We start from the raw sequence: 16,119 nt of genomic DNA on the forward strand, positions 1-16,119 counted from the left end.
TTCTTTCTGGAGTTCCTGCTGGATTGATGACTGGTGAGCTTGTTCACTTTGTTGTCATCTCTGTACCACTCACTCTGCTTCAATAAAGTTTTTGAAGGATTCTATTGAAGTTGTTTCACAAGTAGGATTGAGCCTCACAGACATCTAATTTATTAGCTCAAAATTCATACTACCATGCTCTTCATTATCTCAGCATTTTAGTTACATTTATATTGAAGTGATAAACTCACTTTATCTTGCAGGTTGGAAGAGATTTTTAAACTGTCTTCCAAATACCATCACAGAATCTTGCTTGAATCAATGATGGTGTTTTTTTCCTATGGCATTCTCAGTTGTGTTTTATGTTCTAGAGGTTAAGGAAAGGACTGTTGTCTTTTTATCATATTAAGAAAAAGGATGCATGGGAGAGAAATCAGATTTGAGAGAAAGTTCTCCTGAACTGGCTCAGGTTTGTCTGCATTCTTCTACCAGAATTTCCCAGTGACTGCACATCAGACATTTCAATTCACTTGATAGATGCTGGTGATGTAGCACTATGAGTTGCAGTTCTCTTTCTTTAGAAATATAATTCTGTTTTTTAAATACCTTGTACATTTGTTTATGGAAAAGTTGTCCTTAACTACTCCTTCTATTCACCATTGTTAAAATGTTAAACTGTTAAATAGCAGCTAAACCTGATGACATTTGTTTTGGCAAAAGGTAATTGTCACTTACCCCCTCCCCTAATTCTTTGGCCCTTCAGCTGCTTGCCTGCTCGAAGCACAGCTACATTAACATTTAAACGTTTGGTATAATTAAAGAAGAAACATTTAAGAAAAGGGAAAGGAGGAAAAAGTCTGATTCTAACCCTTCTGCCAGTAACAGAATGAAAGCTCCCTGCCAGCAGCAGAGAAGTTGGAACAGGTTCTTCATGGCAATTGCTCAATCCCAGTATTCAAGCCAGAGATTTTGTGTGCATGTCTGATGGGTGTTTGTGTGGTCATGCTCTGTAGAAGGGGCAAAAAATCTGATGTGGCAGGAACTACTGTTTGGTTACAAGGCAATATTATCAACTTACATTGGAGCCACTGCTTTTAATGGAAGAATGTCCTTCCCAAGAAGGATAGCAACTAATTTCACAGTAACTGTACTTTTTTTGAGTAATGTTCTTAAAATGCAACCTATATTTCTTTTCTCTTTGCTTAGAGTGCTCAGCAAATAGCTACCCTCTTCAATTTAACCTGTTCCTACCCAGAGACACTAACTTGTTAGTTCCTAAGTCAGAACTGCAAGGTTTAGTTTCACACAAAGAGTGGGCAGGATCCCTTCATTTTCTCATTTGGCATGGTATGTTTTTTCTTCTTAGATGAGGATTTTCCCCTGCTCATTATCCAAATTAGTCTCCTGAAAATGCCGCTTTAAGTTGTATTAGTCTTGTAGGAGACTTGAAAGAGAAAGTACATACTGATTTCCTTTCAATGTACATTTTTTCCCCACTTTGCTTTTCATCTCTGAGCACATCAGCTTGCTACTTGCCAAGTGAAAGCAGTGCAGAGCACATGCTGAGTTCTACTGGTGGGACTTAACTCCCATGTTGTATGAATGTTTCCTTTTGAAAATAAGGATGTGAAGTATGTGCTTTGCTATTTGCATGTCAATGGCTAATGATGAATTTAATATGATTGAAACTCACAATTTTATAATTTATGTACTAGAATATGGAGTTGAAAAGACTACTTTCTATTGTTTCTTATAAAATACCACAGGATTCAGTATTCCATGCAAGACTCATGAATATTTAATTCAAGGTGATTTGTAGCCCTGTAAGATGTAATAAGCTAGCCCTTAATGACAATTTTGTGTAGCATGCATTTAGCAACATGTAGAAAAAAATCCTGCTGGCAATTCTGTGCATCATCTTTCAAGCATATCTGTTCAGCTCGAGGGGCTTTTTATCATTGGAATTATAAAGAGAAATTGGACTATGTCTGAGACCAATATGCTGCAATTTCTTAGTACTTACACATTTCTCCTTATGTTCAGACTAGCTAAAAGTTCCAGCCTACTGATTGCCTTTTGATGTCAGGCTGCATTTTTTTTTTTTCAAGATTGCATTCCTCAAGAAGTATTTTGAAATATATTTTTGCATCTTTTTTGTTTAAGTTTCATAGTTTTCATTAATCTTCCTGGTCTCTGAGGGGATTTTCTGAAATGTTATTCCTGGTATACTGATTATCATCGTAGCTTACTAAAAATGTCAACAAAAGCGATGTTATAATGAAGCCTTAAATTTACAGGTTGGAGCTTCTGCAAATGTGGCCTCTAATACTGATAAATTACCCAGCTTCCAAATTGGGTTATTGTAGTGAGTCAGCCAAAAGCACTGCTGCTCAGCTCATGGAGATTCTTTTGTTGTACCAGGATGCTGTCAGACTTGGAGCACTGAATACTTTCCACTGATGCAACCCAATTTCTGTGGGACTTCTAGGAGCTTTTGACTACAAATTAACTAGCCAAAAAGAAAGAAGTCCTCTGAGAGACTGACTTCCTTCTTTCTCTGATGTAAATTTAAAGTGATGACTACACTTAAGCTTGAGTTAAGTGGAGGTGGTAAAAATGAAAGGGCAGAAGGTAAAGAGATATTGGTGCCATAGGGTTTGAGAAATGAGACAAGGTTTTGGCTGGTATGTACAACACTTTAAACTTGTAAAGAGACATAAACAGTAAGGCTCATAAAACAAGTGATGCAGTGAAGCACCAACACATCACTTTATACAATGAAAATTGATGTGTTCTCCAATGTTACTGGCTTCATGTGACCAAGGCTTTTTTCACAGTAAAAGTGTGAAAGGAAGATTAGAGGGAAGATGATCTCCCTAAGAGTCTTTCAAAGATTTGTTGTTGGGCAGAGAGAAGAATAATAAGCTTTAAGAGAGAAAAAGAAAAACCAGTAAAGGAGTGAGCCAGGAGTGCTTCTGTTTTGTCTTGGTTCTCTCAACAGTTTATGGACAGCTGTTTTAAGCCATTTGGCTTCTTATCTCTGGGTTTGTTTATGTGTGTTTCTAGACAGGTAGAAATTAACAGTGTATGGCTGAGAAAAAGTTATATGCACATGGGCTTTTTCATTGTATTAATTTCTGGTTAAGGCTGTTGATGAGTTGTGAAGCTGAATTGGAAACAAAATTTCATCTGGAGAAGTAAATACGATAGTTCCTGGTGACAGTTTACACTGCTGCTACGTGCAGAGGCCATCTCAGTTTAACTTAGTGATGGAAAGTGCAATATTGAATGAAATACAGCAGTGGAAGACCAATTGAAGTATCTTGGGTGTTGCTATTATTGTGTTAATTTTTCAGAAGACTTATATATCACATATGCAATGAAGTTATAAATGAGGTTAGTGATGGTGAAAAATAAGAAAATGACAAAATAATCAATAGCAATATAAATCTAATGTCTTATGTAGCAACCATGGACCATCACCAATTCCTTTGACCATAGTTCTACAGCAGGGCACTGTAGTTCTTTTGTGTCACAAAGGTAGAAACATGTAGCTCTTCAACAGTTACCTTAATTTGCCAAAAGTAGAGTTTATAATCAAAGGCAGACACCTGTTGGTCCATTTTGAATCACATATACATTGGCCAATGATTTGAAGCCATTTACTTTTTCGATTTTGCTTCAAACTCATGTATTGGAGTTTCTAGGTGCACACCATTATATCCAGTGAAAGGACAGAAATGATCAAAAATAGGTTTCTGCTGCTCATAGTAATGTGCTGGGGGGAGGAGGAAAAAAATTGTGGCTGCTATATTTTGATTGCTATAAACATATAGTTTTGGCTGTGATCTGAATTACATTTATCAAATATTAATATGATGTTAGTTATGAATAAAATGTCCTCATATTTTCTCCTTGCTTAATGGAATATTGAGAAAAGCTATTAGTATGGCTGTGAAACAAGATGTTTAATGAAGCTGGAGGTATAAAGCTAAATTAAAGTGCAAGAGGAGAAGACGTTTAGCCCACCAATTACCAAAGAAGCCCAATATAAATATTACATTAGCATGAGGATCAGAGGCACTTTTGGAAAAAGTTTTCTATTAACATATTAACAAAATAATTTCTCCATACAGGTTAACCTTCTAAACCTGATTTGCATTCAAATGTTAAAATCCTTAGTATAAAACATAATCTAACAGTATTAAATGGGTTCATGTTTTGCTTTTTAGTCTGGTATGACAGTTAAGCTTAATATTTCATAGGTAATTTTGATTATAATAGTTTTCACTCTACTTCATATAGCTTCAAGTCACATTTTCATAAAAGACAAATTGTGGTACAATAACATTTTCTCAAACAGATGTTCCAAAACAGTTATTCACAGCTAACCAGTCCTAGTGCATTAAAAAGTATCATTCCTACTTTATTCTTTAACTTTCTAAAGGAAAAATTTCTGGAATACAGATGTGATTGTGTCTTAAAACACATTAATTTTTCCTTATTTTGATTTTTAAAGTGGAGGAATGGAAGAATTAACACAAATTTGTTTGACTACATGGAATTAAAGCAGCATGGAGGCTTCGCTGTCAAGTAATGATTTATTTAAAACTGTGTTATCTGGAGTTGGCTCTATCATCCTTTTGGCTTAAACATGGACATTATATTATTTGAGTTTTGCCAAGAATCTTGTCTTTTCTCCATCTTTTTGAGTCTCTAAAGTTACTATTGCAGATTTGCTTTCAATGATGTGACAACGTTACTTTGTATAATGTTTGGAATTCATTAACAGTCTTATTTTCAAGCTGATCAAATATTTGTTGAACTTCAGTGTGTCTATTCTGATCAAATCACTGAACCAGGCAAAAAGCTGATGTTTAGTGAGAAGTGCAGCTCTTTGATTGTTCAGATGGTTTGAATTAGTAATTTAGACCACTAAGCATTAAAGCAGCATTTATTAATTTCTTTTCATTAAAGAGTTTTATAAAGGAAAGGAATTAGATTTTTTTTGGTCATCTTTTCGTTAGGGTATCATGGTTGTCTCTCCACAGTGTAGATACAGGATGTGCTTGGTGGAGGGTTTGGTAGACCATATGAAAACTGTTTGCATGGAATTGGAAAGCATTTGAATTGTGTTTTGGAGCGGTATGAAGTTTGCAGCCATTTTGTGTTCTTATATATTTTCCATTCTGTGTTTAGGTTCTTGTGTTTTGTCTCAACTATGAAAATGCCTTTCAGAACTGACAGGTGTCTGGAAAGTACCAGTGTTTATCCAGGAGTTTCTCTTAGCCTGATCACTCTTAGGAGTACTTACAAATCACATCTCCCTGTATTTCCTTTACAAGTACAGGAACAGTTGACTCACATTTATTAAAAGAAATGCCTTCTTTACTATTTCCAGAGTTTATACAGAAATTATGTCAAACTTCTACAAAGAAAGAAATTTGGTACAGTATTTGGTACATTTGATTTGATTTGGTTTTTAAAGAACAAAGGAATCCTGATAATCTTTGAGACACTGAGTGCCAATGAAAAGGTTTTTCTTAAAGCACCTTTTTTCTTTGGAAGTTATACATCTTTCCCTTGCTGAAATGCATTTGTCAAAAGTTTCATCTATTGCCTTCATTCATACAAGCTTCTTGGATGCCTCTGAATTCTTCTGTCTTTCTAAGAGTTCTCTTTCTGCCTCTGTGGTATGTGGAATTTATTTGGTGAAGACAGACAGTCAGTTTGGCCAGCTCTGATGTATTTTAAATAGGAAGTAAATACGATGGTTTAGTGCAAGAATGAACAATAATATTTTTCTCTTACTGTCTGATGTTTGGTCTAAGTACAAAGTGTTGTCTAGGTGTTTATTCCAATGTCCTCTTCACATCAAAGCACTAATTTTATTCACTTTTTCTGTGTATCAGTCCCACACCCAGTTCTTTGAATCTGGAGGCGTTTGCTCTTGGACATTTTTCTCCTTTCTCTCCCAGACCACCAACATTCAAAGTAGCTTTCTCTGTGGGTGGGATGAATAATCTCTGAAGCTGGTTTGCTGATGACCAGTGACCACCACCAAACACTATAAATGCCAAAGTGTACAACACTGTTTGCCTTCACCTCTGAGGATGTGAGTTGGGGTGATCCTGCTGCTTTCAAAGCAATTTTTTCAGATAACCGCTTTGGCTCTGGCATCAATAAGAAAAGCTGGACTTTCTGCTCCTCAGCCAGGGAGTGCAGTGGGCCTATGATCAGACTGGTACATCCCTTTCTTCCAGTTCCCAGAGTCCTGCTCAATATACAGCATGAACAAGCATTAATCCATCAATGGCCAAGAAACTTTCGGTGCCACATTCTCTTTTGCTTAGCTTTTTCCCTGGCAAAGAAAATAGAATACATGAGGAATTACAGTGGTCGTCTGTGGGAACTATGGGGAGATTGTAGGTTGTTTGTACGGGCACTTTGAGGAGCAGAAGGAATTGGAACTGAGAAGGGAAGCTGAAGGGACAGAAGGCAGAATTTTTAGAAGGAGCTAAGGGTTGCAGTTTAACTGCTGGTGACATAACTTATTTCCTCAAGTAGATTTTAGTTTGGTTGTATTTGTTTTGTTTTTGTTTTTAATTTTTAGGTTTTTGTTTGTTTGTTTGTATTTGGTTTTGATTTTTTTGTGACAGTTAAAGAAGTACATTACCATGAAGACTTAAAGGGTTTTAATGATAATGTTGGGATTTTGCTTATGGTTTTATGGTCACGTTGTTAATCTTTTGAACTTTTCAGCAAACTTACTTGTTTTTCTGAAAAATCAATCATGTAGGCTAAAGTGGATCATTTGATCTTGTGATGGTGCTTGAATACAGGCAAATGTGGGCTGTATTTCCAGGAGTGTGTTAAGTTCCAGCTAAAGGCATGAATCTGAAAAGAATTATTTGAGCTAGTTATCAACATGTCTCAGTGCAATGCAGAAGAACACAAATACACTTTGAGTTCTGCTGTATGTGTAAGTGATGAAAAGAATATTGGAATAGTAGATTCAGTTCTGTTGCCTACTCTTCTAAAGGCTTTTGTGAAATTATACTATGATGATGTGTATGTTAGCCAATGGGGAAATTATCCATGCAGAGAGACTCAGACTTGCTCATTTTATTTTAAAAAGGGAAGTAATTACATGGAGAGCTAGGCTTCAGTCTAAGGCAAGGCATTAACAAGACTCAGTGTAGAATAAGCATTTTTAAGCACAACTATAATAAACGGCTGTGGTAACTTCTCTAAGATACATGTTGTGATTTCTTCATTATGTGGTATTTTTCATAAAGGTGTCTTGTATTTTGAATAGGCATTATTAACTTGAGATAAACACTACTGTAGTTTGAATAGGAGTTATAAGCTTGATATAAACATTGTTCCAGGTTCTCTGTCCTTTATGTAACAGAACCAACTCAATGATCCCAGTAATGGTTTCCAGTCTTAAAAATCTATGAATATACAATTGACTCAATGGTTGCCTTTGATCTTGTGGTTTCTCAATCCATTGTTGTGATTTATTCACATAATCTGTCAACAATGCTAGCAACTTCTGTGTCTTCAGCTCATTTCTTTATAAAGTATAGCCTGAAATTATTGGTTATAATCAATCCTTTTGGTTCTTTAAAATGATCCAGGGTCTGTAGTGCAAGAAAATAAAAACACATTTTGGATAATGATTCTATCTTTATGTTTACCCAGCTGAATACCAGCTATTAGATTGGGCAGGCCAGCAGCTGGCCTGTGGATTAAGAGGCCTCAGAATTAAGTAGTGCTCTTCAGATAAAACATTTAACACTGTTTTGCATTGTAAGAGGAGCAGATTTGTCGTCATTATAGGTTTGTCATAGTTAATGTGGGAAACTACATTTAATGATTTAAAGGCGCTCTGGTAGATTCCCAGTCTTGGTTAACCCCATCCCTTCCCACCTGCTCTGCCGTCACTCCTCAAAGGTACCCAACCTTTCATACCTCTTGTGCAAGCATGACAATGCAAACAAACCTTCCCTGAGCTTTCTGTGCCCTTTATTTTAGCTTTCTTTCTGATTTGGTGTGTGCCTGTAGCTGCCAGCTTTGCAGCCTTTGGACACTTTGCAGGGCTAGGTCTGAACAGTCTACTGAGGAGAAATTAGAGCTGATAAGCAGCAGCTCTGTGCCACTTAGGAGAAAAGGAAGAGCTGGGTTATTTGCTGGCTTCGTGTCATTTGGAAGGAGCGAGGGAAGATACGGAGGAAGGAAACGTAAGGTGGCCTGCGTTAGCTGCTGCTTGCACTTCAGGAGGATGGTATTTAAGAAGGGTTATGGGAGGTAGAGCTGGCTAGTTAGACTTTGTAGGATAGTGAGACATCCACCCTTGTAAAGGAAACCTTCTTTTCCTCTTCTTGATGAGACACGAACTTCTCTCTTGATCATCCCACCACTTCTTCCTTTTCAGTCGCTGGGAGAAACTGTTTGTTTTGTCTAGACTTTAGGCTGAAGTCACTCAGCCTTCCAGGTGGGTGTCTTCATGGTGAGTCAACACCACCCCACACCCCAGACTGCATGCCCAGAATGCAGTCCCAGAAAGTAACCCCGCTCTTCCTCCTACAAAATTCTAAGCAGAAACATCTATTGCATGTGAAAGCAGCTATTTGGAGTTAAAGTTTATCCTCCTTATGGGCCTCTGATATCTCCATTGTCCAGGCTGTCAGCTTTCTGCTGTGCCATCCATTGAATGCAAATACTGACACATGGCTTTAGGCAAATCCCAAACCTGTATGTGAGGCTATCTGCAACTGACCAGAAATGTGTCAGCAAAAGTTAAGATAACAGAACCTGAGGCTTTGAGGGCCATTCTCTTGATCTGATGGGAGATGAGAAGAGAGTGGCCCCCTCTTTGGACAGCTGTGGAGGAAGGAGGGAACTAGACTTAGTACTCTGGGACAGGACAGGGGATTGAGGTTCAACATGACCAACAACCCATAACTGTACCCTGCAGTGCTAAAATGGTTCTAACAAGGGTCTAACAAAACCCTCATAGTGGTTTGACTGGACCCACTTGTGCCTATGGAATTGAGTCTGAGGTGAGAAATCAATGGGTTTAGCAGCCTGAGAGGGATGCCAGAGGATGTGCTTTCTGTTGAGCTGTCTTCAGTGGTGATTCTTCATCCCAGGGCATTGGATGTGCACCTGAGTTTTAGGGTCATTTTGCAAATGTGCATGGGGCACATTTGCAATGCTGCTTTTGACACATCTGTTGTCCCTGATCTTCATCTTCTTCATGAAAGTAAGAAGGGCCTGAGGTTTTGCCAGGAGAGAATGGCCACAGAAGATAGGGCATTTATACAACTACTACTACTACTACTACTACTACTACTGAAAAGATAGAAGAAATGTTGGGTAGATGGTGAGTGGATGTAAAAAAGATGTAAAAAAATGTAGAAATTGGAGAGCTTAGGGTTCATAGCCAACTGAAGGCACTGACACCTTTATTTCTTTGAAGCAGCAGTTCAGGATGTTGCAGGGTACCTTTACAGCTTAGGTTTGTTTGTGCTTTGTAGGTGCAAGGTAGCAATGCAATGGAATGGCCTTTGCCTTGGCCTCTGGTGTCTGTACTTTGGAGTGAAGGGCATTAGATGTGTCCTGAAGGGAAACTTCAAATTTGGTGTTACATTAATGGAATCCAGTTTGTGTGCCCCAGAGCTGCCGAGCTATCACAACTAAAATATAGTAAATAGGAAAAACTGGGGCTTTTATTGTGAATGTTCGTTGTTTTTGCAAACTAAAATGCACCCAATATGGCTGCTAAAAGAACAAGCAAACAAAGAGAGACACAGTTTTGCAGAATAATTTAGACTGGAAGGGACTCCAGGAGGTCACCTAGTTCCAATCCTTTAAAATTATTTGAGATAGTTTCTGATTTGTCAATGTACCTTTTTGGTGTGGAGTTCTAATTTTTGTGCTTAGACTAGGTTGACAGGTTTCAGATTGAAGCATGAACTTTGCTTTTGAGATGACAGGGGATCTGATATGTTTTAGAAGTAGTCGTGTACATAGATATTTGTTGGGGAGTGGTGATGAGGATATCATTGCTATGAATGCTATATTTAAAATGCTAGGGTGTAGTTTGATCTCAAACAGATTGCTTCACATTTTGGTTTGGAATTAAAATAAAAAGTAACTTCACGCACAACAGGTCTGCAGTACGCAGTGATTCATCTAAGGTGAAGTTTCCATGCATTTAACAAGCAAAATTCTTGTTTGGCTTCAGCTCATATTTAAAGAATTTGATTTAGCACTTAGCATTCAAACTCAATAACTTTTTAGTGCTGTCTTATGTGTTTGGACTCACCTGTTAAAAATTAATCTTTCTTAGGGATTATTAATATGGCCTTTGAATGAATTCTCCTTTTGAGCCAGACTTCTGTGAACTTCTGACTTTCATGGTAACAGAAGAAGTTGGGGGAGGCCAGGGAGGAGCTGCATAAATTGTTCCCTGTAGGAGCATTGAATTCTGATGGCTTCTTTAAGGCTTTGTAACTTTGAAAGATAGCTGTAATTTACCTGTTACCTTTACCAGGTGTTTGGTATCAACAAATTGCTGTGAAGTGAGAAGTCTGTTGTTTGACAGTGGTCAAAACTAAATGTAATAGTCAAAAGTATATAAAAGGGTTTATTTATTGTTAATGCTTTCTAAGTGAGATATCTTTGACTAACTTGAGGTGTGCTAGAGATAATTTTTTTATTAATAGAATAAAATTTTTATTTGAGTCTCGTCTCACGCTATGCTGGTTCTCAAGGTAAAAAAAAAAAATCTCCATCTTAATGAGCAATTCCTCCCCCATTCCCTTCAAGTTAATTTTAAATTTGAGTCAAAACTGTAGTTCACACCATGTAATTACAGGTTTGCAGATATATTCTGTCAAAGCATTGCTTTTCATTACTGATCTTGGAATAGTTGTTCCTGTCTCTTGTGATACTGGTTTCTTACTAACTTTTAGTAGAATGTGACTTGTCAGTCTACGAAAAAGAGTTTGAAAAAATTGGATAGTAGATGCTATGTGAAAAATCTATGTTAGTACCTAAGCATGTAAGGTAGAAAATACAATACCAGTTTTAAAAAAATGAAGGTGGTGATAGGTATGGTGGAAGATCAGGAAATAAATATTTCCTGTAAGCTTGTTATCTGGACTGGACAAAGGAATAGAAACTATAAGGAATATAGCAGTTGGTATCTGGGTGAACATGATTTATATAGTTTGTGAAAATTACATACCTTTTTGGAAGGAACGTTATGTCTCTCCCGCAAAGGGTTCAAAATGCATTTAAGTAATTTAAGTAAGGATTATGTGGTTTTTCTTGTTAAGATTTCCAGAAAGCCTATTGTCAAAATTTTCTTGAAAAAAACCTAAAGTAATGTGAGACTTAAAAAGTTCTTGCAGAGGTATCTAATTGGTTACTTTTATAAAGTAGGAGTAAAGGGGTGGGGTACTGTTCAGTCCTCACAAGGGAGGGGGGCCACCTGTACTTCGTGATAGCAAGCAGGAGAATTGGATGAACCATTCAGTGACTTTTTCTTGATAGATCAGCAAGGGCTGGTCCTATAATTCTCCTGTGGAGAATTATAGTAAGCTCTTACAAGACTGGGTGGCTGAGTGGTAAAAGAGTGCATAAACTTTTATGTAGGTAAATGTAGAGTAATGTATGTGGAAAAAAAATTTGCAACAGTACATATAAAATGATCAGCTCTGAGCTGAGTTTGTGCGTTTCTGTGCATATAGAGGCAAATGAAACTATGATGTGCATGGAAACAATGGCGTTTGATTGTTAAGCATCTTTCTTAGTATGAGCCCTGGGAAGTGCAAGTCTTCAAAAACAACAAAAACTTGTTGAAAAAACCAAAAGATAGTGATTTTATTTCTGCAAGGTAATCAGGCTGTGCTTGAAAGGTGGTGTCACGGCCTTTTACACCTGATTGGGGTTTACATGATCTTACTGGGGGCCTATCTATGTTCCTGCAGAGAAACTGAAAATAACTAAATACCTAGGAATCACATTTGAATCATATCCACATCAGGAAGTCTCTGAGCTTCAAAATGGATAGTTTCTCAAGGTGTAGTAATAGAAAATATCATATATAATAGCCTTGCTTTTCATCTTCCCTGAGCACATGCTGTCAGCTGTTGTCAGAGTCAGGATACAAGAGCTCTAGTGAGGAAGGTTTTTTATTAGATCAGATGTAGCTTTTCCTCAGAATTTCAATGCTTTGACTGAGAGAGGTTGGTCCATCCTTTTTTGCATCATTAAGAATTAAATTACCATCTTTTCATCAAGAAATGGTAGGTAAGGTACTCTGCCTTTGTTTTGGGAGGAGTAACTTTACATTCTTCCATCAGAAAACAGAAAATTAATTTGCTTTTCTCATTTTAGATCTAGAACTGTTATGTTTGTCATCAGTAAAGTCTGTATTTTGAAAATATTTTGCACAGCATGAGTGCAGTGTGATGCTGATGACTGTTCTGCTACCAAAAGACAGTGGACATTCTTGGTTAGTTTTATTTTTCATATAAAATTGCCTAAATTTTCTCACTATATAAATAAGGAAGTAAATTTTCTCATTCTATGCATTTACAGATTATTCTTTTGCCCTATTCACGTTAATTCAGATTTTTTCCATTGCTATGAAAGATATTCGGTAAGGAAGGGGTCAACAAGTTAACTCTCACTGATAGCTGAGGATGAACGAAATGGCAGCTTAGTAAATGAAAGCAAATTATAGCAGAGACCATGAGAAACTAAAGCTCTAATTTAATAGAAAATTGTTCCTTTCAACTTGTGGTTCAAATGTATACCCTCTCTCTTTAGCAAGAGATGCTCTCTTATTTATGTTCTGGTATATCATGATGTTCTTTAATCTTTACATAACTTAAATTCCTTTGCTATGAAAGAACATGTTTCTGATGAGTCTTTTTGAGAGCTGGCAGTATGATGGCTTTTGCCTTTTTTGTGTTTTGTCAGCCAACAGCATGGATAACAAAAATAATTTTCACTAAATAGTTCCAAAACATTGAGATTACTTTAAATTTGTTTTTTCTGTATGTCCTATGAGTGTTTTTGTTTCTTTCTCTGCTGTCTTATTTCCTTTTTTGAAATTTTCCATTAGCCAGAGAGAGATAATGAAGTATGCTAATTTTTATTTCCATTCTCAGCTTTTTATTATATGCAATGGCAGAGCTTCAGTGCCAAGCAGTTTTTAAAGGGAGAAGCAAAGTAGTGAAGCACAGCTACCTCCATGATAATGGTATTTGTTGTTTCAGTCACTGACTATTGTTATTCATTAGAGACAGCTAATAGAGTCTGAAAGGCTGAATTGTTACTTTTAAAACCAGTGAAAACCAATAAGCATAATTAAACTGCATTTTAATTTACTTCAGAAATACAAGCCTGGTCGATGTGATGATATTTTGAAATGGAAGCCACCCAGCCTGAACTCAGTTGATTTTCGTCTAAAGATAACAAGAATTGGTGGAGAGGGGTATGTAATCTCTTCCCTTTTTAAATCTGTAGCACTTGTGTGAATGTCCCTGAGCAGTTAATCTGTCCTCTGATATTTCTTGACACTTCCTGGGGCTAAGCCTTTCTATATTCTCTAGAATTTGTTCATTCAAAATATAAGCAACTGTTGTAATGAGTGTTGTACTGAAAACAATGGCAGATGTTTATATTATGAATTTATTCATTCTTAAATTAAGTTTCTTCAAATTTCTGAAAAAAAGTCCCATTTGGGTTTGGCAGTATGTTTTTGAGAGTAGTCAGGCTGTATTAGCTTAAATTCCTAAAACTTTTTTCATTGATTTTAGACAAAATGATAACAACCAAAGCTTTCTTCTACTTTAGAATTGTGCACGATGACAAACAGTATTTGCTTTCTTAGAGAAAAACAAAGCCTGACATTTTTACTTGTTAGTAAACAAGTAAAATTGGTATTGGATTCTTTGGTATTGTCTTTAAAACCATTAAAATCTTAATCAAAACCAGTGAGTTTTAATGGCAGAAGACATGAAGATCTTTACATTGGTCCTATGATTTGCCTGGTTCAGTCACTGCACGTATTAAATAGGGGTTATTTCCATGTTTAGTTGTGCTGGGGAGGGGAAGGGAAAGACTGAATCTCTAGATTAAGCTTGCTTTGGAAAAGTTTTTGGTTAAAATGAAATGAATGATTTTTAGGTTGCTTAGTGTTTTAACATCTGGGACTCATTTCAATTGATGGTGTGAAATACTGACATTTGGCTTTTCTTTTACTTGGTGCCACAGGCAACTCAATATGATTAAACAATTAATTCAGATATTGCTTGCATATTCCAGGGTGCTAATAATGGCCCATTTAACTTTCAGACATCTGCATGTCACATTAATAAAAACATTTGGTGAATAGAGATAATCTTAAGGATATGGGTTTTTTATGCAAAATATACTCAACTGATAAGTTCTCAGTGTTTCATGAGATCAGAATTATCTGTTCAAATTTTTGTGTTTGAAAATATAAGTAACTATTTCAGAGAATAACAGAAATACTTCATTTTACTTCAGATAATCAGCTCATTACAACATTTTATGTTTGTTTGCAATTTATTTAAGTCACAGGATAATGTAATATGAAAGATTTATGTAAAAGTTATTTTAAAAATAGCCCATTGTTTGATAGGAAGGTTATTTTTATAAGAGTATTCTTATGACTTCTGCTGGAGTTTACACATATACAGTACTAGTATGTGATGCAGAAACAAAATGCAACACATTTTTCATTTCACATTAATAAAGGAGTATTGGTTGATTAGTTATCTCTGATTTCAGACACCAAACTGTCAGTGCTGTTGTGTTATGTTTAATATATTACATCACAGACTATTTGATTGGAACGTGAAAAGGTTATAAAATATGAGCCAGCAAAAATGCTATTTCTAAAATGTTAGTAGCAGTTAATAACAAATTATTAAAGAATGGCTGGTCCATTGTAGAATTGAAATAACTTTCTAGCATTTAGAAAAGTTCTATCATGTTTCAGCTATGTGAAAATGAAAGCAGTTCTTGTATTATGGAAATAATTACTTGAATTTCTCTGTAAATAATGTAATATTTAAATATGTCAGTGTTTATGCTGCTCTTACATGCATACAGCAAATCCTAGAAATCTGATATTTCATAAATAAAGTACAGTTCTTGCAGGTAAGTTTTACTCCATCGTACATTACAATTGACTGCTACTAAGTGCATTCATCCAACAAAAATAAAATTTAATGAAGTATGGGGCAGAAAATAATAACTTAGCACTCGTGGGAGAGAGGTATTTGTATTAAATAATGTCCTATGAAATAGTAGCTTCTGCTCAGTGAAACACAAACTGTGAATGAAATACTCCTGGTTTGTCTGCTTCAGTTGTTACTTTGGGTAAAATCTAAAGTCATTCAAAAAAACTTTGGAATAAACATGTTTTATTTATTTTGGAATAAACCAGAGTTTTAAAAGAGTCTTCTTTAACTTTAGACTGCATAAAGACAGTTCCTGAGTTCTAAGCACTAACTAAAATTGTTTGATTTGATGAACTGAGTGTCTTGCTACTGCAGTTCTAATGTGACAACATTGGGCTTCCTGCTTCCTTCCACCACACTGAGATTAAAAGCAAGCATTGATATAGGTTTCAACTTTTTAGATAAAGAAAATTTTCTTCTTCAGTAATCCATAAAGGAATTACAGCACTACAGAATGGGTAAGGTTGGGAGGGGACGACAGTGAGTTGGTCATCTGATCCAACCTCCCAGCTCAAGCAGTTATCCTAGAGCTCATGACACAGAGTTGCATCCAGATGGTTCTTGAGTATGTCCGGTGAAGGAGGCTCCACCAACTCTCTGGGCAATCCATTCCAGTGCTTGGTCACTCACATAGCAAAGAAGTTCTTCCTCTTGTTCAGATGGAGCATCAGTTCCAGTTCCTTCCTGTGCTTCAGTTTCTGCCCATTGTCTCTTGTCCTATTGCTTGGCATCACGGAGAAAAGCGTGGCTCCAACCTCTGATATCTCCCTTTAGATACCTACAGACATTGAAGAGGACCCCTCTCAGTCTTCTCTTCTCAAGGCTGAACAGGCCCAGCTCCCTC

General features: G+C 36.4%; 1 protein-coding gene across 1 annotated transcript in view; it reads left to right on the top strand.

Annotated features, from left to right (window-relative positions):
• RNGTT (RNA guanylyltransferase and 5'-phosphatase) overlaps positions 1-16,119 on the top strand; it is a 170,856-nt gene that overhangs the window by 94,047 nt on the left and 60,690 nt on the right. The window contains exon 13 of the mRNA XM_054280289.1: positions 13,398-13,498. Within this exon, the coding sequence (XP_054136264.1) occupies positions 13,398-13,498 (101 nt within the window). The remainder of the gene's footprint in view (positions 1-13,397; positions 13,499-16,119) is intronic.

This window comes from Melozone crissalis, unplaced genomic scaffold (assembly GCF_028551555.1).
Source record: "Melozone crissalis strain CALT ecotype California unplaced genomic scaffold, PUWL_Pcris_2 ptg000027l_1, whole genome shotgun sequence".
NCBI lineage: Eukaryota > Metazoa > Chordata > Aves > Passeriformes > Passerellidae > Melozone > Melozone crissalis.